This window comes from Nicotiana tomentosiformis, chromosome 5, assembly GCF_000390325.3.
Source record: "Nicotiana tomentosiformis chromosome 5, ASM39032v3, whole genome shotgun sequence".
NCBI lineage: Eukaryota > Viridiplantae > Streptophyta > Magnoliopsida > Solanales > Solanaceae > Nicotiana > Nicotiana tomentosiformis.
In genome coordinates, this window is record NC_090816.1 from 60197908 (window position 1) to 60225790 (window position 27883).

Here is a 27883-nt window from a genome sequence, read left to right on the forward strand (position 1 = left end):
AGTGATGCAGTTGATTGGGTCAGTTGGAAGCAACTATGTGGTCGACTATGCGGCCGCATAACTGTTATGCGGTGCATTATGCGACCGTATAATAGTTATGCGAATCGCATATTGACCGCATACACAGGCAGTTCTTTTGTCTATTTTGTAACCAAATATGCGACAGATATGTGGTCTGCATATCGGTTATGCGATCGCATATGCGACCGCATACCTTGTTCCGGAGCTCCATTTTTGGGTTTTTAAAATCCGACCCTATTTCGTTAAATACACTCTTTGGGCCATTTTTGAGTCATAATCTGATATTTTAGAGTGAGAGAGAGTGCCCTAGAGTGAGAAAGTGTTCTTCCATAATTTTTATTCAATTCTTGCTCAAGTTTTGGAAGATTAAGAAGGGAAGCTTACTAGGTCTTCATCCTAGAAGTAAGATTCTACACCCTAAACCCTAATTTCGAAATTTTCTGAAAATTGATAACTAGCAAGATAAATTTCGGGGCATGAGAGTTGTTTATTTTACATGCATGTGTTATCAGAGGGTATAGGAAGATTGTTGAGCTAAAAATGGTAAAGATTGGGTTGTGGGATGATGAAGTCCTTCATAAAAAGGACATTTAAACCTTATGCACACCCAGTGTTTGATAAAATGTTCAAGTGAGCTAGAACCATGATCATCTTCCTAACTTTGATTCAATTTGTTATATTTCTAAAATAGATTGAAGTTGCTATGAATTCTGGAATGTTTTAAACTGTAAAGAAGCTCAAGTGAGGTATGTTGGCTAAACTCTTCTCTTAGAATTGAATACCACGATATTCATGTAAATTATGTAAGTCCCGAGTGATTCATTATGAAATTGGCTATTCCGAGTAAGATTGGGTTGAACGATATATGTTCAACAAGCATTACAAATTCTCTATTCATGTTATGCTACCAATTAAGGATGTGTTAAAATATGGGCTGTGCATTAATAATGTTTCGACCTTAAGTCAAGTTCAAATGAAGGCTATTATTCCAAAAATTTGTCAAATATCTCTATGTGCATTAGACTCTAAATTGCTCACATGTGTACTACACACTTTGATTTGAATTGTGTTTGTTGTTGATGATGAGGATCATATTTGAAATTGATAATGTGGGCATGAAATACTGAATATGGCCAACGTGCCAAGAATGATCTTATAACTATGGCCACTAGTGCCAATGAAATGAAAAAATATGAAAGTATTATGAAATGCAATGATTGATATAAAAAGGTTGATGTCACAAATAAGACGGCCTAGCCGATCGGGTCGTGATCGGACACCATGCCGCACACATGTTGGTGATTGTGCTGGAAATTGTAATTGAAATGGTAATTGTGGTTTATGTCCCTAATGGATAGCCTAGCCGATCGGGTCGTGATCGGACTCCGTGTTAAAGACGGTGGTATTGATATTGAGAAAAATTATGGTTGATGCCTCTAATGAGATGGCCTAGCCGATCGGGTCATGATCGGACTCCGTGCTGAGAGTACGGTGGTACTGGTTTTGTGAATAATGGTATTGTGAATAATGATATTATGGACAATGGTGTATCGATACTAAAAATCTCCCAATGTGAGATGTGGAAATTAATTTGAACATTGTTTCGATCCTAAATTGAGGTTTGATGTTGATTAAGTCTTTCATTGATATTATGATAATCTTATTTGTATTATTTTTCATTCTATTGAGAGGGTGTTTAATTATACATACTAATGCTATTCGACGGTACTAACGTCCCTTTTGTCGGGGGCGCTACATCTTTAAATGGATGCAGGTGGTTCCACAGCAGAAGATATTGATCCTTAATAGCAGTGCACCTTCTTCCCAGCTGACTTGGTGAGCCCCACTTCATTCTGGGGTCATAAATCTTTTGTACTTTGTGTATTCTGTTTGAGGTATAGCCGGGGCCTTGTTGCCGGTATTATCATTGCACTCTTCTTTATCTATAGAGGCTCCGTAGACATAGTGTGGGTTATGTATTGGTGCTGGGGAAAGAGAAACTATGTTATATTATGGATTTATTACTTGTCCATTTGAGACTTTAAAAATGATGAAACTATTGGAAATGAATTAGTATTGTAAACATGAACACATTTTCGTCTAATTAATGATAATATGTATTTTCTCTATTCATGGATGAGTTTGGGTAGAATAAAATCTAACAAGCTTGCTCGGTCGGGTTCACTCGGTTGAGCGTCGGTCGCGCTCCTCGGTTTTGGGGCGTGACAATTATGCATTTCAGTATCAGGAGGACTAAGTGGTGGACGGAACGGCTTTAGATTCACAAAAGGTCTCTTCAGAGTGGGTGTCTCGGTTGTGGTACTTTGGGGGGCTAAGAGGGAATGCAGTGGCTTATGGGCCTTAGGGCAGTGTGGTTTTTATGCTAGAATCTCTTATGGCTAGTTTGGAGTAAGGATCATGGTGTTCTCGCAAGGAGAGGTATCAACTTGAGGGTAATTTGGAAGGAACTCAGAGGAAATAAGGCAGTTTTATAGTAAATTGGATCAACACAGTAATGATATGATCGGTTCTTTGGGTAATTATTATGTGGTGGGTCTCCACAGGTGTTTCGTGGCAATGCTTATGAGTTTTGGGCAACTGCGTGGCTTGGTTGAGTTGGAGGGATTCGGTTCTGATAGTTTGGTTATGTGCAAACGGATTCCAAGGGGTTCTCGATGATTTCTATCACGGTTCGAGGTGAATATTTCCTACTGGTGTGAGGAACGTGTTGCGTATTGGGATTTCCTCCTGGATGAGATCAAATAGCAGGTCTCTGACCGATCGGGATTGAGTTTTTCATGTGCAGGGTCACAGTTCAGTTTTGTAGGGAAGGTCATGAATTCTTAGACAGCATAGACAATTTCAAATGTCTAGATGGATGTTATCACCACTTGGTGTTGCCTGAGAAGGGTGTGCATTTCAGAAGATGCATTGTGTTTTGACGTACGAATGTAGCATTGATATTGCGGTGCTCGCCTAGTTAGTTGACTGCTGAGATTCAGATTTTGTTATGTGGCATGGAAGAATTATAGAAGTATTCATCGTTGGATGATTGTATACGAGAGATGTGTTAGACATTTGGGCGATGGAGTTGGGATCGGGCAGGATGATTCGTGTGTTCTATGGATTTGGAGACTGGGAGTTCTCAGAAGCAGATTGTTTCGTGGTTGTGGACTTTTGGAGGGCTATTTGTCCGTTCGGGGGTGATCGAGGTTGATTTGCGAGCCCATTAGTAGGCCCAATGAAGAGGTGTATTCTGTATCAGATCAGATTTGCTTGCTCCTACACAGCTGCTGCCACAGGTATATCATCGGGCGGAAGAGATGCTATTCGCGCCTTGGTCTGTGTTATGTGTTCCTCTCTTATGCTATAACGGGTTGTGAGGGTTACATGGTTCTTCATATACATATTGTAATTCAGTTTAGGCCTCATGGCGCTATGGGTGAGATGGCCTTCGTGATGTTGATTTGCATATTGCACCATAGCTGTGCTTGTCCTTCTCAGTATTGTGTGTTCCTAATAATTTTTCCCACAGTTATATTATGTGCACTCTATTGTGTTTGATATTGATGCACATGTGATCAGCGAGCCCGAGTATTATGGCTCGATGGGTACCCTATGTGGATTGATATGATGGGATCGGGTTGCATGCCGCAACGGTACTGTGATGAAATGTAACTCCTGATGCTTACTTCGTGTAGTTTTGCTTTCACCTTGTTGAAAATAGTTCATAGGAAAATGCTAAAATTTCCCCACCTGCTTAACTTGTTTATTAGTCTTCTTATTTAACTCTCTTACCGTTATCTGTCATGTTCGAATTATTAATTGTTGGTGTTCGGGACCGTGTTGTGTGGGGTTCCATATGATTATTGTTGATACTTGTCTGTGGGGTTGCTTGTATTGGCTGAGATAAGGTTTCTATGGCACTATTATATTGGGATGAGGAAGGTTTGGAAGAATAATACTAAATACTGTTGAGGATTTGGGTAATGGCCCTGGTCGGACGAGTGAGTTTCTTGGCTTATTGATCAGATGAGTGGTTAATAGGTTATGCGTGTTTCATTCATCATCGGCAGAGTATGAAGGTTTTGAACAAGGCTCTAATCGATATGAGGTTTGCTACCGGCACCGGATTTGTTTTTGGGCAGTAATGGTGGTCAGCAGTGTCACACCCCGAAATCAAAAAGCACGACCGGCACTCAACCAAGTAAACCCAGTCGAGCAAGCCTAGTTTGCATTAACCTCTCATCATTACTCATGCATGATTTACCATAACATAATAAGATTTTGACTTTTATATTAAATACATTTGGCTCAATGGCCCATATTTTCTTTCTCGTGGTGGTTACACAACTCTATAATAGCTGTTAATACTGTGAACATAAATATATGACAAGACTCAAATCTTTAATTACATGACCCACATTGTACATGGAGCTTCTATGACAATAGATACCTATATATATAAAATTAACTAGACCCAAACACCCACTAGAACTGTAGCGGGCTCACCATAAGCTGAGTAGTGAAGAAGATCCCTATCAAAGGTCCATATCATCCTATAGAAGTATACCTGCATCCTTTAAATGATGCAGCGCCCTTTGAAAGGGCTTCCATTCAAATTTGTAGATATTAAGTTGGGGATCCTTTATAACCACCCTCACACAAAGCGGCCCTGCCGCCTCACCCCAACATATGCGGGTGGAGATGTATCACCATACCACAATTCCTACACAAAGCGGTCATGCCGCCTCACCCCAATATATACGGGTGGAGGTGTATTCAACAATACCATAATCCCTACACAAAGCGGTTCTACCGCCTCATCCCAATATACGCAGGTGGAGGTGTATCACAATACCACAATCCCTACACAAAGCGGTCCTACCGCCTCACCCCAATATATGCGGGTGGAGGTGTATCACAATACAATAATCCCTACACAAAGCGGTCCTACCGCCTCACCCCAATATATGCGGGTGGAGGTGTATCACAATACCACAATCCCTACACAAAACGGTCCTACCGCCTCACCTCAATATATGCGGGTGGAGGTGTATTCCAAAATACCAAAACTCTATACAAAGCGGCCTTGCCGCCTCACCCCAATGTATGCGAGTGGAGGTGTATTCCACAATACCTAAACTCTACACAAAGCGGCTTTGCCGCCACACCCCAATGTATGCGGGTGGAGGTGTATTCCACAATACCAAAACTCTACACAAAGCGGCCTTGCCGCCTCACCCCAATGTATGCGGGTGGAGGTATATCACAATATCACAATCCCTACACAAAGCGGCCTTGCCGCCTCACCCAAATATATGCTGGTGGAGGTGTAATCCCAATCACAATACCATATATAACTCAAAGTGACATAGTTTGTCATTACATTTAAGGTCGTAATTACTCATATCATTGGAATACTTCATGTTCATGCTCATCATGGACAAACATAACTCATTACATTAGCATATGCTTGATAAATCAATGAGTCAATTTCAATGGCACATGGGCCCAATTCCTTTTCTTAAGGTTCATCATCATTTAACAAAGGACATCTCCCTTCCATCTTATTATTCACTCCCTTGACCTCTTGAGGTCATTATGTAGGTTCATGACTCTTGGGGACTTAACAATCGAAGTCATTTACATACATTATTTCAGAAGCATTCAACTATAGTTGAAACCATTGGGACATACAACACTTCATAATTCTCATTTAGGCAACGACCACATTTTGTGTTCATATTATCACTTACTTGTACTTGCCATGGGTGATCATAGAACACTAAGAGCATTTAGAATATTTAGGAACATCATAGTCTTTACTCGCAAGAAAGTAGGGGCTTATGACACATTGGAAACCAAAGTACAAATACATACATCTCATAACCTTTCACACCATATATCACTTAATCCTTACTTTCAACCACTTACAATATTATTATTTCATTGGCTCTCTTGGCCATACATATGATTCTTCTTTCATGGCACAATGGTTGTATTTCATATTCTACACTTTCATATCTTTCCTTTCATGGATCATCTTCATAAATATCATTATATACAATATTCCAGAAATCATAACTTTGGGTTCATTAGTAATGAAGACTTTAAACACAATGGATTTCTTTCCAAGAAATGGAGTAAAATGATTGGCAATCGAAGCACAATTTAAAATCATAAACAAGTAACACATCATTTATTCTTGAAATACTTTTTCCTCAAAAAGGACAATATACAATTTTCACTCACGAATATGTAAGAATGCAAAACACATTGAAAATACTCACTAAACATAGCATTAGCTAAAACAGCCACATATGGGCATCACTTGAGTTCATAAGCTTTTAGGCAATTTCTATTTTCAAAGTCAATTTTAGAATAGTTGAATCAAAGCTCATTTCATAATCTTTCTCACATCATCTCATTTCATTGGCACCATTGGTCACAAGTATAACTTTCACTCTTGGCACGTTGGCCACACTTTATATCCCCAATTCACTTATTTCACTTCCAACCATCTTTATAGGTTATCAACAATAAGACATTTCCAATTAAGATTTTAGGTACACATATGAGCAATTAAGAATCTTAAGCATATTGAGTTTTCTCACACAATTTGACATCATAACCTTCATTTGAAACACCACTCAAAGACATAGCATTTTAATACACATATCATTCTTGAACACCCAAAAGATAACATAATGTGATAGAAACATTCAGAACACATTTTGAATACATAATTCTCGACACTTTGCTTATTCGATACATTCGAATTTATTGGGAACAACCCGGAACATAGAATAAGGAACTTGAGACATCCATACTTGAAGCTTACGGGAACATCATTGAATTCAATTCTAAGAAGGAAGTTTAGCCAACATACCTTGCTTTGAGCTTTCCTTAAATTACTACAACGTTCCTGAAATTCTAGCAATTCCAATCTATTTTGAGACATAACAAAATTGAACACAAATTAGGAAGGTATTCATGGTGTCAGCTCATTTGAGCATTTTATCAAACATTAGGTGTGCAAACTTGGCTACAAGTTCTTCTACAAGATTTCCTTCATTTTACAACCCAATCTTTACTTATTTGAGCTCAACAATCTTCCCACAAACCTTATTGGTACATACATGTATAAATAATACTCTTATACCCAAGAATCATACTCCTAATCAACCATCTTCTACCCAAATCCGAAATTGAAAACTAGGGTATGGAACCTTACCTCTTAGATGAACAACTTGTGAGATTTTCTTGTTGGATTTCAAAGATTGGACAAGATCTTGATGAACAAAACACATCATCTACTTCCTCTCTCTAGAGCACTCTCACTTCTCTCTAAAAAATCTCAGATAATTGCCCTAAAATATACCGCAAAGCCTATTAATCAAAATGGGGTCGGGTTATGAAAATAAAAAAATTAACCCTCCGAAAGCAGGTCTGCGGTCGCATAATGGACCATGGAATAGCTATGCGGGTCGCAAAATACATCGCAAAATCGGTGCCAAAACCTGGGCTGTACTGGTCCATTCTGCGACCAGTTTGCGGTCGCAGAAGCACTTTCGCGATTGCATAATTATTCTGCGATCGAAGAATTGGTTGCATAATCTCATTTTTCCAGCCTTTGGTAATTTGGTCATAAATTCTTGTAGGAGTGTCCAAATGACAAACGGTTTGAAGCGTTGGAAACTACACCCAAAGGGATTTAATTTAATAGGTAGATCATCTCCTAAGTAGTTAAAGTGTGGTAGCAGCATGTGTTTGAAATAGGATCTTGTGCGAACTCACTTAAAACTTTATCCCAACATAAAAGTTTAAACTTGACTTAGCCATGGGGCTCTTCTTAGACCATAAACCATTCTTAATGCACATAATACATATATTATCATGATGAATTGATATCATTCATATAATAGTCCTTGTCTACACACAAAATAATATAATTAGCGCATATCAACTTTCTTAATAGCGCTTAAGTACTTCGAAATTTTTCGGGGTGTTACAACGAGTTCCTGTTGTGAGTGTCTGAGTGATGGAGTGTACCGTGTGATTTCACCTTGGGGTTATGGTTATGACCTAATACAACTTGTTCAGGCTTATACAGTGTGTAGATGTGAGATTCGGGTCTTGTAATGAATTCGGGATGTTAGAGATTGGGTTCTAAGGTTTAAGGACCAAAATTGAAGTAAGGATCTCTAGTTATGTTGCATTTGCATACTTATATGGAGCAGGGTGACGTGGGATCACCCCTGGGTATCTGCATAGTAAGGTTACACCGTGATTTGATAGCTTTGGAACGACTCCTGGCACGTTTGAGGATGAACGTATGTTTAAGTAGTGGAGAATGTGATGACCTGATAGGTCATCTTATGATTTAGAACTTAATTATGTGCTTTGAAGCCTTAAATACATCATTTTAGCCTTTCTCCATTTGTGTGCGCAGTCCAGGTATTTTTTTCGGAAAGCTTTTATGTTAAAACTGATAAAAATATGAAAGTTTTGCCTTAAAATCCATTTGAGTTGACTTCGGTCAACGGTTTGAGCAAACGGACCCGGATTCGTGTTTTGATGCTCCCGGTGGGTCCGTATCGTGATTTGGGACTTGAGCGTATGCCCGAAATTAAATTCGGAAGTCCCTAGCCCGAGTTATCGCACTTTGTTGAAATTTGAAAATTTGGTCGCGCGAGCAAGTTCATATAATATTTTTAGACTTGTGTGCATATTTGTTTTAGAGCCCCGAGGGCTCGGATAAGTTTCGGTTAAGCTACGGAGTGGTTTAGACTTAGAAAAGAAACATAGTTGGTGTATCAGGTCTGCAGATCTTGCATTTGCGAGGACTTGATCGCAAATGTGAAGTCAGGCTCGCATTTGCGAAGAGGGATGGGGCTGGGTCAGCTTCGCTTTTGCGAAGAGAATCCCGCAAATGCGATGGGGAAGGGTTCGCATTTGCGGGAATATTGTCGCATTTGCGATTGGAATCAGATCAAGGCAGACTCGCATTTGCGAGTCAGAAATTCGCTTCTACGAAGGACCTTGGCTCGCATTTGCGATCATATGCGTCACATTTGCTAAGATAGCAGCTCAGAGATTTTCGCATTTGCGAGGAATTGATCGCAATTGCGAACTTTGTGTCGCAAATGCGATAACTGCAGCTGGGTAAAAGAAGGGGAAAACATAATTTTTATTCATTCTTCAAATTTTCAAAACTAGAAACCCCTAGAGGTGATTTTTCAAAAAACGCTTCTCCCCCAATCTATTGGTAAGTAATTCTAACCTATTTCCATTCAATCTTTCATTTCATTTCATAAGTTTTCAACCTAAAATCTAGTGTTTTCATGGTGAAAATTGGGGGTTTGGGTAGAATTAAGGATTTTGGAAAAATTGGGATTTAGATCTCAAATTGAGGTCGGATTTCAAAACAAATTACATAACCGGGCTCGATGGTGAATGGGTACTCGTGGGCCCGGGAGTTGATTTTTGTTGAATTTTTCAATAATGACATGCATTGAATCTTTTGCAATCGTGGTTAGTTCCTAAGGCTTAATATGAATCATTTGGTTGGTAAATTGCTAGATTCTATTGGTTCGGAGGCTTGTTTGAAAGGAAAAAGCTGTGGTTGAGCTTTGAATTGATCTTTGGAGCAAGGTATGTGTCTTGCCTAACTTTGTTGAGGGTATTTTTCCTACTATTTGACATTGTTTGCTACATGCGGGGGTGATACATATATGTTGTGACGAGCATATATGCATGTGCCAGGGTTAACCATGCTCGGTGGTAAATTATGTTATAAATTGTGTCTTGTAGAATCACGTGACCTTCTTGCTTCATGCCTTACTCGGCTCCTAGATACCAAGAGCATACTATTAAATGTTAGAAACTAAGACTTAGCTTATTATAACTTGATCAAATTTGATGGAAATTCTGAGAATACACTATTGTGTTTAATTCGGTCATCAATACGCATAATCATTAATACATTGCTACGGCCGATATTCTTGTGATACAAGATTCTATACTTGTGTTGTAGATCATTTGTAAGCTTTTTTAGAATACTTGAATAATAAGGTTCTTGTAATGAATTCAGGATGTTAGAGACTGGGTTCTAAGGTTTAAGGACCAAAATTGAAGTAAGGATCTCTAGTTATATTGCATTGGCAGACTTATATGGAGCATGATGATGTGGGATCACCCCTGGGTATCTGCATAGTAAGGTTACACCGTGATTTGATAGCTTTGGAACGATTCCTGGCACGTTTGAGGACGAACGTATGTTTAAGTAGTGGAGAATGTGATGACCCGATAGGTCATCTTATGATTTAGAACTTAATTCTGTGCTTTGAAGTCTTAAATACATCATTTTAGCCTTTCTCCATTTGTGTATGCAGTCTGGGTATTTTTTTCGAAAAGATTTTATGTTAAAACTGATAAAAATATGAAAGTTTTGCCTTAAAATCCATTTGAGTTTACTTTGGTCAACGGTTTGAGCAAACGGACCCGGATTCATATTTTGACGGTCCCTGTGGGTCCATACCGTGATTTGGGACTTGAGCGTATGCTCGAAATTGAATTCGGAAGTCCCTAGCCCGAGTTATCGCACTATGTTGAAATTTAAAAATTTGGTCACACGAACAATTTCATATAATATTTTGAGACTTGTGTGCATATTTGGTTTAGAGCCCCGAGGGCTCGAGTGAGTATCGAATAAGCTATGGAGTAGTTTAGACCTAGAAAAGAAACATAGCTGGTGCATCAGGTCTGCAGATCTTGCATTTGCGAGGACTTGATAGTAAATGCGAGCCTCGCAAATGCGAAGTCAGGCTCGCATTTTCGAAGAGGGAGGGGGCTTGGTCAGCTTCTCTTTTGCAAAGAGAATCCCGCAAATGCGATGGGGCAGGGTTCGCATTTGCGGGAATATTGTCGCATTTCCGACTGGAATCAGATCAAGGCAGACTCGTATTTGCGAGTCAGAAATTCGCTTATGCGAAGGACCTTGGCTCGCATTTGCGATCATATGCGTCATATTTGCTAAGATAGCAGCTCAGAGATTCTTTGCATTTGCGAGGAATTGATCGCAATTGCGATCATTACAATTTCGAAATTTGTGCCGCAATTGCGATAACTATAGCTGGGTAAAAGAAGGGAAAAACATAATTTTTATTCATTCTTCAAATTTTCAAAACTAGAAAACCCTAGAGGTGATTTTTCAAAAAACGCTTCTCCCCCAATCCATTGGTAAGTGATTCTAACCTATTTCCTTTCAATCTTTCATTTCATTTCATAAGTTTTCAACCTAAAATCTAGTGTTTTCATGGTGAAAATTGAGGGTTTGGGTAGAATTAAGGATTTTAGAAAAATTGGGATTTAGATCTCAAATTGAGGTCGGATTTCAAAACAAATTACATAACCGGGGTCGATGGTGAATGGGCACTCGGGGGCCCGGGAGTTGACTTTTGTTGACTTTTTCAATAATGACCTGCATTGAATCTTTTGCAATCGTGGGTAGTTCCTAAGGCTTAATGTGAATCGTTTGGTTGGTAAATTGCTAGATTCTATTGGTTCGGAGGCTTGTTTGAAAGGAAAAAGCTGTGGTTGAGCTTTGAGTTGATCTTTGGAGCGAGGTAAGTGTCTTGCCTAACTTTGTTGAGGCTATTTTTCCTACTATTTGACATTATTTGCTACATGCTGGGGTGATACATATATGATGTGACGAGCATATATGCATGTGCCAGGGTTAACCATGCTCGGTGGTAAATTATGTTATAAATTGTGTCTTGTAGAATCACGTGACCTTCTTGCTTCATTCCTTACTTGGCTCCTAGATACCAAGAGCATAGTATTAAATGTTAGAAACTAAGACTTAGCTTATTATAACTTGATCAAATTTGATGGAAATTCTGAGAATACACTGGTGTGTTTAATTCGGTCATCAATATGCATAATCATTAATACATTGCTACGGCCGATATTCTTGTGATACAAGATTCTATACTTGTGTTGTAGATCATTTGTAAGATTTTTTAGAATACTTGAATAATAAGGTTCTTGCGGGTCTATTGAACTATTGTTGGCTTGGAAAGTTGTGATTGGGATTCATCTGGAATATTCGTTTAAAACACTCTCCTTGACGTTATTTATGCTTCCTGCCTTATTTGTCATTGATATACATATGCTTGGTAAGGAAGAGTGTAAAGCAGGAAGGGTGATGCCGTGCCTTTGTTTATACATTATCATGTGAGGGAGAGTGTAAAGTACGAAGGGTGATGCCGTGCCTTTGTTTATACATTATCATGTGAGGGAGAGTATAAAGCACAAAGAGTGATGTCGTGCCATATTATTGAGAGTAAAAGCATGAAAAGTGATGTCGTGCCATATTATTCTGAGTAAAAGCACAAAGGGTGATGCCGTGTCATATTATTGAGAGTAAAAGCACGAAGGGTGATGCTGTGCCATATCATTTGTGAATAAAAGCACGAAGGGTGATGCGGTGCCATTTCATTTATATAATCATGCTTTAAATTATCATGAGTTCATGGAACGATGGGTGTTTCCATGCAGGTGAGGACGAGGGACATGCATTATGTTGTGATATCTTTCCTTTGTTCATACGTTCATATCGTTACATTGAGCTGTTATTGTTTTATCTATGGTTCTTATGTGACTTGTCGTTAATGCATGTTCTTGCTCTTTACCTTATTTGTTATTGTGTCACTCATGCCTTATACTTGCTAAACTTGCAAATACCATGCCTACTTCCTGCTGTCATAATTATATCTTTGTCGTATCTATTTTGGTTGCACTTAGTACATGCCTTCTACCGTGTTAGTCATTCATGCTTCTACATGTTAACGCATAAAGATCATGTGTTCCCCTCTTATTCGTTATAATTGTATTTATGCCTCCACCATGCTAGTTAGTTAAAGTTACATTCCTTTTCCTGATTATTGTTATCACCTCTATGTTTTCCGCTTAGTCTGTTACTAATGCCCTTATGTACATTCTAGTTTATTATTGCTACTTGCATATTTCCTACTTTGGCATTACTGTTATCGGCATTTTTGCTATCCGATTGGTACTGCTGTATGCATATTTGGTGAGGATTAGATAAATTCATGAAGGGTGTTGCCGTGCAGTTGACTTGTTATCAGAGTATATTCTTCATGTTATGAAAGTTATGGGGTGACTATTGTGGCTTCTTGGTTTCACTCTAAGGAAAAGATTGGTTCAGATATTGGAAATTTTTGAATTGACTATTGTGGCTTATTTGTACTCTATTATGTTATACTGTGGTATAGTTCTATTGCTAGATTTCGGTACAGATTTTATTAGTGGGCATCTTTTTACTAAAAAGCCTTGTCACTACTTCGACGAGGTTAGACAAAATACTTACTGGGTACATGGGGTCGGTTGTACTCATACTACACTTCTGCACTTTGCGTGCAGACTTTTGGAGTGGAGCTTCTGGTGATGTCGGGAGCTGATCTTGAAGATGTTCGTGCATTTCGGATACAGCTGCCACTTGTCCTTGGTGGCTTTAGATTTTGTTAATCTGTTTATGTAGCTTTCGAACAGATCGTGTAATTATTTGTATCAGCTTTGTAAATTCTATGTCTTAGAAGCTCATGACTTGTACTACCAGTTCTTGGGTTAATTTGTAAAAGTTCAGATAATCCTTCTTTATTTTCCTACAATTTCATTTGGATTGTATTGACTGTTAGTTGGCTTACCTAGCGGGTCGAGTTAGGTGCCATCACGACTAGTGATTTTTGGGTCGTGATAATAACCAAATCAAGATGAACCCGGAGGATAGGGAAAAACTTCGTTCATAACGAATTTTGGCACATATTGCTATAATGTGATGCCCCTCGGGCTTAAAAATACTGGAGCCACTTATCAGAGGCTCGTGAAAAGGATGTTCGAAGAGAAAATAGGTAAAATGATGGAAGTGTACATAGATGACATGTTGGTCAAGTCTTTGAATGTAGGTGATCATTTAAAGAACCTCCAAGAGACCTTCGATATCTCGAGAAAGCATAACTTGAAGCTCAACCCTAAAAAATGTGCGTTCGGGGTTAGCTCCGGTAAGTTCTTGGATTTTTTTGTTTCACAGAGAGGTATCGAGGTAAATCCCGATAACGTCAAAGCCATCGATGACATCCCGGATCAATTTACTAGTATAAAAGAAGTACAGAGATTAACCGAGAGATTGACCGCTTTAACCAGGTTCATCTCTCGATCCTCGGAAAAATGTCATCACTTCTTCTCACTCCTGAAGAAGAAGAATAATGATACAAGCCGTATGAGCACGCTTAACGAGGATGATTTCCTAGTTAACATCATATCATTGGAGTGCTTTAAAGAAGTCAGGATCAAGAAGGTTATATTGGCAATTTAGGTATTCAGGCTAGTTTTATAATTTAGGTCTACTTAGCTTCCTTACTAGCCTAAGGGTATTTTAGTCATCTAGCCTAAATAACACTCTAGTATAAATAGTTCATTCCTCTCATTTTGAAATGAAACTTTTGATGATGGATTGATAAGCAAAGACCAAACTTTGAGAGGTTTAGGGTATCTTTTATTTCTCTTTATTTATCATGTTTTCTAGATTATCTTTGTTAGGTTTATCATGTATGAGTTCATGTTCATACTCTTGGATTATCTTTGTATTTGAATGTTAATTCGTTGTTCTAGTTGATATATCTTGTAGGGGCTTTGAATTGCATTATATGCTTAGCTTAATCCGTATTAGTTGTTCTTGTTCTTCCTAGATTAGTGTTTATTATAGGAATTCAAGGGGTTTAACTAGTTTATAGTTAGGTTCTTATCTTTCTCTATTTTAAACCCTAATCATGTATACTTGTTTGATTCCGTGTATTTTTGCATTATCCGTGTTTTTGATACTATTCCAAGTTTTGGATTCTATCAATCCTTGGGTCTTTTGTTTTGATTATCATCAAAATCAAAAAACAAATCAAAAAAACGAAACTTTTCCAAAATAGAAGGTTTAATGTTCATCTGTTGTTTGTGACTGAAATTTGAAATCGTATTTCATTGTTTTCTCTTTCTCTGTTAGATTTTGAATCTAAAAATTGTTGAATCCACTGAAACTGTTAAATAATAGTTCAAATCATTGGATTCTTTGGGTAGATTTCGAAATCCTAGCACTGAATTTTCATTCCCGACTTTCGAAGAAGCTGGGAATTGCCGAATTTGGAAATTAGGGTTCGAATTCGATTGGGAGTTTGTGAATCTAGTTGGAAACATCATTTTGAAGCTGAATCGGAAGGATTAGCTCGATTTGAACTGATTTGCTAGGGTATGGTTCGAAAATTTCGAACAAGTGTGCGAGGAGGAAGACCGACTAGGTCTTTCTATTTTGGTGATTGTCCTACAAATTAGCTATTGGGGTTTGATTATAGGGCTGTTGTGAAGCTTGTATTGAGAATTTCTCCTTGATTAGAGCTGAATTGAGGCGAATTCAATTGAGAAATTCTGGGTCGAAGTCGAAGAACATGACGAACATTGGTATATACGGTCAAAATCAGTTTTGCCCTTCGTGTAATTAGTCAAGATTGGAACATGATGGACAGAGGGTCGTCTTCATAATATCTAGATAAAATCCAAAGCCAGGTTATTGAGCTATGATATGAAGTAGTGGTATCGAGCTCAAGAGCTAGAGACCGATCAATACCGAGCCCGAGTCAATACCGAGCCCGAGTCAATATCGAGCTCGAGATCCGGAGCTTGATCAGTACCAAGATCAACCAAGATCGAGCTATGAGACAAAGAGACATTGTAGCGGCACTTAGGGAGAGAATCTCGGCGGGAATTAAGGAAAAGTTAATTAACTAATCTATCATGGGATCCCCACTATGTATTTTTTATTATATATTATATCCAAAGTAGGATTTTTTTCTCCACTATATTAATAGTGGGTATCGTTTCTGTAAGGGGACAGTGGACTGAACATTGAGATATCTATACACTCTCATATTTCAAAGATTATTAATATTTACACAGAAGGATAGTAGGGATTATTCGTGTTTGGGCTTTGGACATTGATTCATCTTGATTGTTTATAAATCATTCTCTATTCAATTTGGTTTGTATTTCATTCTTTTTTAAAGTCAATATTCAATATTTTTTCTACTTACTTTTTCTATTTGTACCAAGTTATACCACGTATCCTTAGAACTATGTATAAATTCAACTCTATTAGTTTTTCGGGTAAATAGTTTGGCGCCCACCGTGGGGCTAAGGATAATAGTGGTTATTTGGTACGAATATCTATGAAACACAGTATTTTACGCTTGCTCTTGGAAGTGTTTTTGATTTCAGGCTGAAAATGACGAATTCTCAATTAATGGCCCTACCTATCGACAACGAAGCTAGCCTTCAAGATGAGAACAACAACTTGACGCCCGGGGATGAAAGGCCACCCGTCAATCCCGTTGGAGCTCGGGTCGATGAGCCAATAGACGTTAATTCACATGTGGCCATTGAGGCAAACCAACGTTCCGACCCTGAAAATAGCATTCATGGCGGAACTCGATCTGCAGATCGAAATACCTAAAACGTTGAGGAAAACGGAATCAGCTTGCGTATGATTTTTGAAATGTTGCAAGCTCAACAGGTAGTGATAGCTCAGTTGTAGAGCCAAACCTAGACACCGAGCAGGCCGGAGCCCAGTCCACCCCGAGAAGTCACCCATAGAATGGGGCCAGCTGTAGTAAGGTCAAATGAGCAAGAATCGGGGACTAATCCCGAAATTGCTAAGATACTCGAGAAACTGACAAAACGAATAGAGTCAGGAGAAAGGAGGATCGAAGCAAATGACAAAAAAATGGAAACGTACAACTCTAGGGTTGATCAGATCCTGGGGGCACCACCAGTATTGAAAGGCTTGGATTACAAAATATTTGTACAAAAGCCCCCCCCCCGAGTGCAGCTCCGAAACCAATCCCCAAGAAGTTTCGCATGCTCGAAATTACTAAATATAATAGAACGACCGACCCCAACGAACACGTCACCTTTTACACATGTGCCATTAAAGGGAATGATCTAGAAGACGACGAGATCGAATCTGTATTATTGAATCAATTCGGTGAAACCCTTTCAAAGGGAGCAATGATATGGTATCATAATTTACCATCTAACTCTATCGATTCTTTTGCTATGCTTGCAGATTCTTTCGTAAAAGCACATGCTAGAGCCATAAAGGTCGAGACCAGGAAGTCGGACCTTTTCAAGGTAAGACAAAAAGATAATGAGATGCTAAGAAAATTCGTATCTCGTTACCAAATGGAACAAATGGATCTACCACCAGTCACAGACGATTGGGCTGTTCAAGCTTTCACTCAAGGTTTAAACGAATGAAGCTCGATGGCTTCACAGCGGTTGAAGTAGCACCTGATTGAGTACTCAGATGTTACCTGGGCCGATGTACACAATTGGTATCAATCAAAAATTAGAGTTGAAGACGACCAGTTGGGTTCTGGGTCCGTTATTAAAAGGGACATCAACCGAGAACCAAGGCCAATCAGGGACCGATACCAACCGTATAATGGAGACCATAGGGGTAACGGACCAAGACGTAACCCCGTACAAGGCGATAAAAGAAGTGATCAAGGCCAAGGGTCTCGGGGGCTGATGAACAGGAACGGGTTTGACAGGCATACCGGACCTAAGGAAGCACTACAGTTATCAGAATATAACTTCAACATCGATGCATCTGCCATCGTGTCGGCTATCGGACGCATCAAAGATACTAAATGGCCTCGACCTCTGCAGACCGATCCAGCCCAGAGGAATCCCAATAAAATGTGCGAATATCATGGCACTCATGGCCAAAGAACGGAAGATTGCAGGCAACTGAGAGAAGACAAAAATCATTGTAGACAATAAAGGGTACCTTCGAGAATTTTTAAGTGACCGGGCCAAAAATCATTTCAAAAATAGGGATTTTAGTAGACAAAACGAACAAGAAGAGACACAACACATCATCCACATAATCATCGGTGCGATCGATATCCCCTAGGGGCCGGTGCTTAAACGCACTAAGATGTCGATTGTAAGAGAGAAGCGATCTCGGACTCAGGATTACGCACCCATAGGAACCTTGTCCTTTAATGATGAAGATGCAGAAGGAGTCATGTAGCCCAACCCTGACGCACTGGTAATATCTGTGCTTATGAATAAAACTCAAGTTAAGTGTGTGTTAATTGATCCAAGTAGTTCGACCAACATTATTAGATCGAAGGTCGTAGAGCAGCTCGGTCTTCAGGACCAGGTCGTACCCGCAACCTTGGTTCTAAACGGGTTCAATATGGCATGTGAAACTACTAAGGGTGATATAATTCTGCTACAATAAACGTGGCCGGAACCATCCAAGAAACGAAGTTTCACATAATCGAAGGAATATGAGAGTTGTACCATCGACCCTCCACCAGGTTCTAAAATTCCCAACATCAGAGGGAATCAAAATGGTCTAAGGAGAGCAACCGACTGCCAAAGAAATGTTTGTCGTCGATGAAGTAATTCCTATATCTTCACTATCACCAATAAAAGGATCAGATTTAAAGGGGGAACGGGATACAAAATAGCAATCACAAACATCAGCCTCGACCCAACCAGAGAATCAGAAGACTGGCGAAGATGATGAACATGGGGTCCCTCAATCCTTCGTGGTCCCCGATGATTCCGACTCTACCCAATCAACGGTCGAAGAAATGGAGCAAATCACTCTAATCAAATATCTGCCCGAACGAAAGGTATATCTGGGCACAGGGTTAGATCCCGAGCTCAGGAAAAAGCTTATTCAATTTCTTATAGCTAACATGAGCTATTTCGCTTGTCCCATCTTGACATGATAGGGATTCCACTGGGAATCACCACTCATAGGCTAAGCTTGGACCCAAAATTCCATCCGATAAAACAAAAAAGAAGGGTCTAGTCTGAGGTCAAACATGTCTTCATCAAAGACGAGGTATCCAGACTTCTTAAAATAGGATCCATTCGGGAAGTAAAATACCCCGAATGGCTAGCAAATGTGGTGGTAGTCCCTAAAAAGGGTAACAAGTTTAGAATGTGTATAGATTATAAAGACATGAATAAAGCATGCCCTAAGGATTCTTTTCCTTTGCCTAATATCGATCGTATGATCGATGCCACGGCTGGCCACGAGACTCTCAGTTTTCTCGATGCCTATTCTGGGTACAACCAAATACAGATGAACCCGGAGGATCAGGAAAAGACCTCATTTATCACTAAGTATGGTACCTACTGTTATAATGTGATGCCATTCGGTCTAAAAAATGTTGGTGCAACTTATCAGCGCCTAGTAAACCGAATGTTTGATAAGCAAATAGGAAAAGTAATGGAAGTTTATATTGATGGCATGTTAGTTAAATCCCTGCGAGCAGAGGACCATTTAAAGCACTTGCAGGAAACTTTTGACATACTAAGGGAGTATAATATGAAGCTCAACCCTGAAAAATGTGCATTCGGGGTTGGCTCAGGCAAGTTTCTTGGTTTAATGGTGTCCAATCGACGAATCAAGATTAACCCCAATAAAATTAAAGCTATTGAGGACATCACGGTGGTAGATAATGTAAAGGTCGTACAGAGGCTAACGGGACGGAGAGCCACCCTGGGACGATTTATTTCGACATCCTCAGATAGGAGCCTCCATTTTTCTCTCTGGTTAAGAAGAAAAGCAATTTTGCATAGACTCCAGAATGTCAGCAGGCTTTGGAAGAACTAAAACGGTATTTATCGAGCCCGCCGTTGCTTCATACCCTGAATGTAGACGAACAACTTTATCTGTATTTAGCTATCTAGAAGATAGCGGTAAGTGGAGTCCTGATACGAGAAGAACGAGTTACGCAATTCCCTATTTATTATGTCAGTCAAACTTTAGGCGAGGCCGAAACTAGATATCCTCACTTAGAAAAATTAGCACTTGCTTTAATAAGTGCCTCTAGGAAACTAAAACCATATTTCCAGTGCCATCTGATACATGTTGTAACAACTTATCCTCTTCGAAATATTTTGCACAAACCCGAGCTTTCAGGTTGATTGGCCAAATGGGCCATAGAAATCGGCGGGTACAACATCGAGTATCGACCCCGAACCGCTATCAAATCTCAAATCTTAGCGGACTTCGTGGCTGACTTTATGCCGGCCTTCGTACCTGAGATTGAAAAGGAACTACTGATAAAATCAGGTACCTCTTCGGGAGTCTGGACCCTCTTTACGGATGGTGCCTCGAATGTAAAAGGGTCTGGACTAGGCATCGTACTAAAATCACCCACATGTAATGTAGTTAGACAATCTATCAAAACTACAAAATTGACTAACAATGGGGCCGAGTATGAGGCCATGATTGCAGGTCTCGAACTAGCTATAAGCTTGGGAGCTGAGGTCGTAGAGGCCAAGTATGATTCCCTCTTAATGGTAAACCAATCTAATGGGACTTTTGAAGTCCGAGAAGATCGAATGCAGAGATACTTGGATAAACTATTGGTAACTCTACATCGATTTAAGGAATGGACTTTGCAACATGTACCCTGAGAACAGAACAACGAGGCCGACGCTCTTGCAAACTTAGGTTCGTCGGTCGAAGATGGCGAACTCAACTCGGGGACTGTCGTACAACTCATAAGGTCGGTGATCGAAGAAGGACACGCCGAAATAAACTCCACAAGTTTAACTTGGGATTGGAGAAACAAATATATAGAGTACTTCAAGAACGGGAAGCTTCCATCAGATCCAAAAGAATCAAGGGCTCAGCGCACAAAAGCAACACGATTCACCTTGTCCAAAGACGGAACGCTATTTACGAGGACGTTCGATGGACCACTGGCAATATATTTGGGACCGGGAGATACCGACTACATCCTATGTGAGATTCATGAGGTCACTTGTGAAAATCATTTCGGTGCCGATTCGCTGGTCCACAAAATAATCAGAACAGGATATTATTGGATCGATATGGACAAGGATGCGAGGGAGTTCATTCGAAAATGCGACAAGTGCCAAAGACATGCGCCCATGATTCATCAACCCGGGGAACTTCTCCACTCGGTCCTATCTCTATGGCCTTATTTGAGATGGGGGATGGACATCATTGGCCCCCTCCCATCGGCCCTGGCTCAGTTTATTTTGTTTATGACTGATTATTTCTCTAAATAGGTTGAAGCACAGGCTTTCGAGAAAGTCAGAAAAAAGGAAGTGATAGACTTCGTTTGGGACCACATCATATGTCAATTCGGGATGCCATATGAGATTGTATGTGATAATGGAAAACAATTCATCGGCAGCAAAGTAACTAAATTTCTCAAGGATCACAAAATCAAAAGGATTCTATCAATACCTTATCACCCCGGCGGGAACGGACAGGCCGAATCAACCAACAAAACCATCATCCAAAATCTTAAGAAAAGATTAACCGACGCTAAAGGAAAATGGAGAGAAATACTATCCGAAATCCTATGGGCATACCGCACAACATCAAAATCTAAATACCGGAGCAACACCATTCTCGTTGGTTTATGGCGCTAAAGCTCTTGTCCCTATTGAGGTCGGAGAACCTAGCATCAAGTTTTGATATGCGACAAATGAGTCAAATAACGAGACCATGAACACGAGCCTAGAATTATTGGACGAAAAATGAGAAGTCGTTCTCGTCCGATTGGCCGCCCAAAAATAGCGGATAGAAAGGTACTATAATCGAAGAACCAATCTTCGACATTTTAAAATCGGGGACTTGGTGCTAAGGAAAGTCAACCTCAACACCCAAAATCCGAATGAAGGGAAACTGGGTCTGAACTGGGAAGGACCGTATCAGGTTCTCGAAATCCTCGGAAAAGGATTCTACAATCTCGGTGTGATAAACGGCAAACAACTACCAAGAAATTGGAACGTGTCGCACCTAAAATGATACTACTGCTAAGGTACGACCCTCCCATGTTAATTTATATTTTGAAACTAACCCTTGCAGGTGTTCGACCATAAATAGGGATGGATTATTCAACTCGAAGCCTTTAGGCCTGAAAGCACGAATTGCACTCTTTTTGCCTTAGACCGATTTTGTCAAAAATGGGGTTTTCGGCAAGGTTTTTAATGAGGCAACCATTGATCGTGCTAACTTCGAACAATTCAACAGTATCTGAGGCCTATTTACAATCAACCTCGAATACTGGGGGGCATTGCCCTCGAATAAGTCAAGATTCGATGCAAGAAAGTTACTTCATTTCAAACAGGGTCTCGATAGGAAAAAGTGTAAGGGCCAAATGGTCAAACGAACCATGCCCGCATAGTTTGCTCGAGCCCTGGCACAAAATATGAACACATGTATCATGACTTATAAAGAGAAATGTCTTCTTTACCGATATCTCATATCTTAGAAAGATCTTTCTACTTCATGTTCAAACAGGCTTAAGGGCCGACCATGATTGGAGTTTGAAAAATTGCCTCATAAATCGGGGACTGCCAACTGAAAAATCAACGAGATCAAGCTCCATATGGCCTACATTACTTCGAGTTCGAGCAAACGCTCACTCGACTATTAAGTCTAATGGCTACTCTTAATTCGAGTTCAAGCAAATAATCACTCGACCATAAAGCCTAAGGGTTATATTACTTCGAGTTCGAGCAAACACTCACTCGACCATAAAGCCTAAGGGCTATTTTCATTTCGAGTTCGAGCAAACACTCACTCAACCATAAAGCCTAAGGGCTACATTACTTCGAGTTCGAGCAAACACTCACTCGACTATTAAGACTAAGGGCTACTCTTAATGTGAGTTCGAGCAAACACTCACTCGACCATAAAGCCTAAAGGCTACATTACTTTGAGTTCGAGCAAATGCTCACTCAACTATTAAGCCTAAGGGCTACTCTTAATTCGAGCTCGAGCAAACACTCACTCGACCATAAAGCCTTAGGGCTACTCATTACTTCGAGTTTGAGTAAGCACTCACTCGACAATAAAGCCTAAGGGCTGTTTTCATTTAGAGTTCGAGCAAACACTCATTCGATCATAAAGCCTAAGGGCTATATTACTTCGAGTTCGAGCAAATGCTCACTCGACTATTAAGCCCAAGGGATACTCTTAATTCAAGTTCCAGCAAACACTCACTCAACCATAAGGCCTAAAGGGCTACATTACATCGAGTTCGAGAAAACGCTCACTCAACTATTAAGCCCAAGGGCTACTCTTAATGCTAGTTCGAACAAATACTCACTCGACCATAAAGCCTAAGGGCTACACATTACTTCGAGTTCGAGCAACCGCTCACTCGACTATTAAGCCCAAGGGCTACTCTTAATTTGAGTTTGAGCAAACACTCACTCGACCATAAAGCCTAAAGGGCTACACATTACTTCGAGTTCAAGCAAACGCTCACTCGACTATTAAGCCCAAGGGCTACTCTTAATTCGAGTTCGAGCAAACACTCACTCGACTATAAAGCCTAAAGGGCTACATTACTTCGAGTTCGAGAAAATGCTCACTCGACTATTAATCCTAAGGGCTACTCTTAATGCGAGTTTGACCAAACACTCACTCGACCATAAAGCCTAAAGGCTACATTGCTTCGGGTTCCAGCAAACGCTCACTCCACTATTAAGCGCAAGGGCTACTCTTAATGCTAGTTTGAACAAATACTCACTCGACCATAAAGCCTAAGGGCTACATATTACTTCGAGTTCGAGCAAACGCTCACTCGACTATTAAGACCTAGGGCTACTCTTAATTCGAGTTCGGCAAACACTCACTCAACCATAAAGCCTAAAAGGCTACATTACTTTGAGTTCGAGCAAACACTCACTCAACTATTAAGCCCAAGGGCTACTCTTAATGCGAGTTCGGGAAAACGCTCACTCGATTATAAAGACTACACTAGTCCGACTTCGATCAAATTGCCTAAAGCCTCGAACTTATGAACAAAACTTTCATAAGGCATGAATGAAACAAAATTTTCACAAGGCAGAAAATGAAATAAAGACAAGTCGGAAAAGAAAGAGATCTTTATATATATGAGAATATTTACATGGTCCGATCAAGACCCTACACAAAAAGATCAAAAAAGAAAAACCCTAAGGTTTCTGATTTTCTCCGAGGGCAGTTTCTTCTCCATCGAGGTCCTCCCCGCTCTCGAACCCGCTCTTGCTCTCGGCATCATCATCATCATTGGAGGAGGCCAACGCTCCAGCATTGGCTTTATGGTCTCTAGCCTTTGTTATTTTATTGGAAATATAGAAACCTCGAGCATGAATCTCCTCGAGGGTTTCCCTCTGAGATTGGCATTTGGCGAGTTCAACAATCCAATATGCTCGAGTTCGAGCGATCTCGGCTGCCTCTCTCGCTTGGAGTTGAGCAGCTTCAGCATCAGCCCGGTAGACGACCACGATTACCTCTTCCTCGGCCTTTGCCTTTTTGGCTTCATACTTGGCCTTTGCAAGATCGGAAGCCAATCGGGCTTCGAGTTCCTCTATTTTCTTCGCCTGAATCGAGCTTTTCTCCTTCATGCCTCGAAGCTGACTTTCGGCCGATGACAATTGGGATAAAGCAGTCTCTTTTTCTGCAGCAAAGTGGTCCACACCTTCTTTCTACCCCAAGGTCTCCACCTTCATCATGTCGACCTCCTCACGGAGCTGCCCGGTCATCTCGATCTTCTACTGGAGCTGTGAGATTGAAATGTTAGCCACCGTTCCCGAATCGAGCCCATGAGTTTTTAAGATTTTCATTACCTGCTCAATCAGGTCGGACTGATCTTTGTGAGTCTTGGCCAACTCGGCTCGGAGGTCCTTGGTCTCCTCTTCTCTTTGCCCACAGAGAAGTCTGAGGGCAATCTTCTCCTCCGTGAGCCCTCGGAGGTCGGCCTCATACCGACTCAGCTCAGCTCGAGACCGAGAAAATGCTTCTTGGTGAAGCGTTGAGGCCTACGCAGAAAGAAGAAAAGAAGTTAGACAGGAAGAGAAAAACAAACATAAGGGTAATACCAACACGGGGAGTAAAGGCTTACCCGATTCAGAGCTTGCTGCGCTTCGTTGAAAAGGCTTGATGCCTCACCCGAGTAATTCCTCGAGACCTCCAAGTCGCTCAGGCCGGTAACATCTTCGACCCTAGTAAAATAATCATGGACGGGATCTTCTTTTCCGTGGCCTCCTTTGATGGAGAGGGTCTTCAAGGCCCGAGCCTCTTGAATCATCTCCTCAGAAAATGAGGAGAGCAGCGGGGAGCCTCCAATTTCTATTGCCCCAAGTGGATCATTTAAGGCGTTCTCTCCATCTCGGGGAGCCTCGAGATCAGCCCCAGCAGCCGTACCCACCATTGGCTCATTATGGTGGGAGGAATTCTCGATCCTCAATGACTCGTGGACTTTGCCCAATTATCTTTCCGAGACTCCCTCATCTCGAGATGGAATCTCTGCAGCCTTCACCGATTCAGTAGCCTCTGGGGCCTCGGAGGTTGAGATATTTTTCCTCTTTTTGTGTTTCGCCGGTTTTGGTGTGGGGATCGAAGTCTCCTCCTCACCAGATAGGGGGCTCATAATCGCATCTTTGCCAAGGCCTGTATGAAAGAAAAAAAGTAAGAAACGCTTTAAAAAAATCAACAAAGACGTGGGAAAGAGGCTTACCATGTGTTTTGGCCTCCCATCGGCCTTTTGATAAATCGCGCCATGAGCGCTCAACATACGTAGAAGTCGAGGCCAGGTCCCGAACACAGCCCTTGAGGTTAGGGATTGCACCAGGCATCCAAGCAACCGCTACATCACGGAAAAGGATATTCATGAGAAAGAAACAAAGGAACAAAATAATAAATAGGAGCTAATAGTGGGATTGTACTTACGCTTCATATTCCATTTCTCGGGAAATGGCATCTTCTCAGCCGGGATCAGGTCAGAAGTCCTCACTCGAATGAACCAGCTCATCCAACCACGGTCCTTATCCTCGTCTATGCTGGAGAATAGTACTTTGGTGGCTCGGCATTGGAGTTTTATTAACTCACCTCGATAGAGGCGGGGGCTGTATAACCTGATGAGGTGGTCGAGGGTAAAAGGCATCCCCTTGACTTTGCTCACAAAGAATCGGAGCAGAATAACAATTCGCTAAAAGGAAAGATGGATTTGGCCTAGGGTTATTTGATACTGGCGGCAAAAGTCAACAAGAACGGGGTCGAGGGGGCCCAACGTGAAAGGGTAAGTGTAAACACTTAAAAACCCTTCCACATGGGTGGTGATATCTTCTTCGGGAGCCGGGATCACCACTTCTTTGTTCTCCCAGTTGCAATCTTTCCTTACCTCCTTAAGGTATCCCTCAGTTATCGAGCATATATACCTCGATACTGGCTCGCATCAACCGGGAACCGACGATCCTTAGGTCGTGGCTCCATCAGTGTTTTGTTGCCGGCAGGCCGCGATGAAGAAGCATTTTCTTTTTGAGGAACAATTTTTGACGTTTTCACCATTTGGATTTGAAGTTGAAAATAGAGGGAGATGACAAGATTTGGTGTTCTAAGAAGAGGTTAGCAGTGAAAACCACAGATTTGCAGATGAAGAACTCAGAAGATGCAAAAAAGAACTTAGTAGATTTGGAGATTGGAAATAAAAGTAAAAAATGGTGAAGAGATGAGCTATTTATAGATTTGGCAATGACGGTTCAAAATCAGCAGTGGCCGGCCATCGTCTGACGCACATTTACTGCCTTGGTAACTGAACCGACAGGACACTTATAACGTACGTCATGGTCGGGCTCGATGCAAGCATTAGTGTATATCTAGTCATATCGTTGGAAAATCATGTCGTTTCTCACCACATTCTTCCCGAGAAACGAGGGGACTATCTGTATACGGTCAAAACCATTTTTTCCCTTCGTGTAATTAGTCAAGATTTGAACAAGATGGACCGAGGCTCGTCTTCATAACTTTGAGATAAGATCCGAAGCCAGGTTCTCGAGCTATGATATGAAGTAGTGGTATCGAGCTCAAGAGCTAGAGACCAATAAATACCGAGCCCGAGTCAATACCGAGCCCGAGTCAATATCGAGCTCGAGTCAATATCGAGCTCGAGTCGATATCGAGCTCGAGATCCGTAGCTCGATCAGTACCAAGACCAACCAAGATCGAGCTATGAGACAAAGAGCCGTTGTAGCCGCACTTAGGGAGAGAATGTCGGCGGGAATTAAAGAAAAACTAATTAACTAATCTATCATGGGATCCCCACTATGTATTTTTTATTATGTATTATATCCAAAGTAGGATTTTTTTTCTCCACTATATTAATAGTGGGTATCATTTCTGTAAGGGGACAGTGGACTGAACATTGAGATATCTATACACTCTCATATTTCAAAGATTATTGATATTTACACAGAAGGATAGTAGAGATTATTCGTTTTTCGGCTTTGGACATTGATTCATCTTGCTTGTTTATAAATCATTCTCCATTCTATTTGGTTTGTATTTCATTCTTTTTTATAGTCAATTTTCGATCTTTTTTCTACTTATTTTTCCTATTTGTACCAAGTTATACCACGTATACTTAGGACTACGTATAAATTAACTATATCCGTTTTTCAGGTAAACAATTGGGTTTCCTGATTTTACTGTTGTTTGAACTAATTGATTTCATCGGGTTTGATTGTACTGTGGTTAGGAGTTTGTATCTCAAATTTCAACCTATTTGAATCAGCTAATTGGGTTGAATCTATTTGAGCAGTTGATATTGAAGACTAAGAACATGAGCTGCACATCAATAATTGTTCGTTTCAAATTTGAACAACTTCGTGGACTGATTCGACTCAATTCGAGAAGCTGAGAATCGTCGCAACGAATCAGGTTTAAATTTTT

At 40.5% G+C, this 27883-nt stretch overlaps 1 protein-coding gene across 1 annotated transcript; it reads right to left on the bottom strand.

Annotated features, from left to right (window-relative positions):
- Positions 1-24129: 24129 nt before the first annotated feature.
- LOC138892430 (KNR4/SMI1 homolog) lies at positions 24130-25367 on the bottom strand. The gene is made up of 3 exons (XM_070176145.1): positions 25059-25367; positions 24784-24975; positions 24130-24642 (listed from the first exon to the last, which is right to left on the bottom strand). Exons 1-3 carry the CDS (start codon positions 25365-25367, stop codon positions 24130-24132), a joined length of 1014 nt encoding a protein of 337 aa, XP_070032246.1.
- Positions 25368-27883: the final 2516 nt, after the last annotated feature.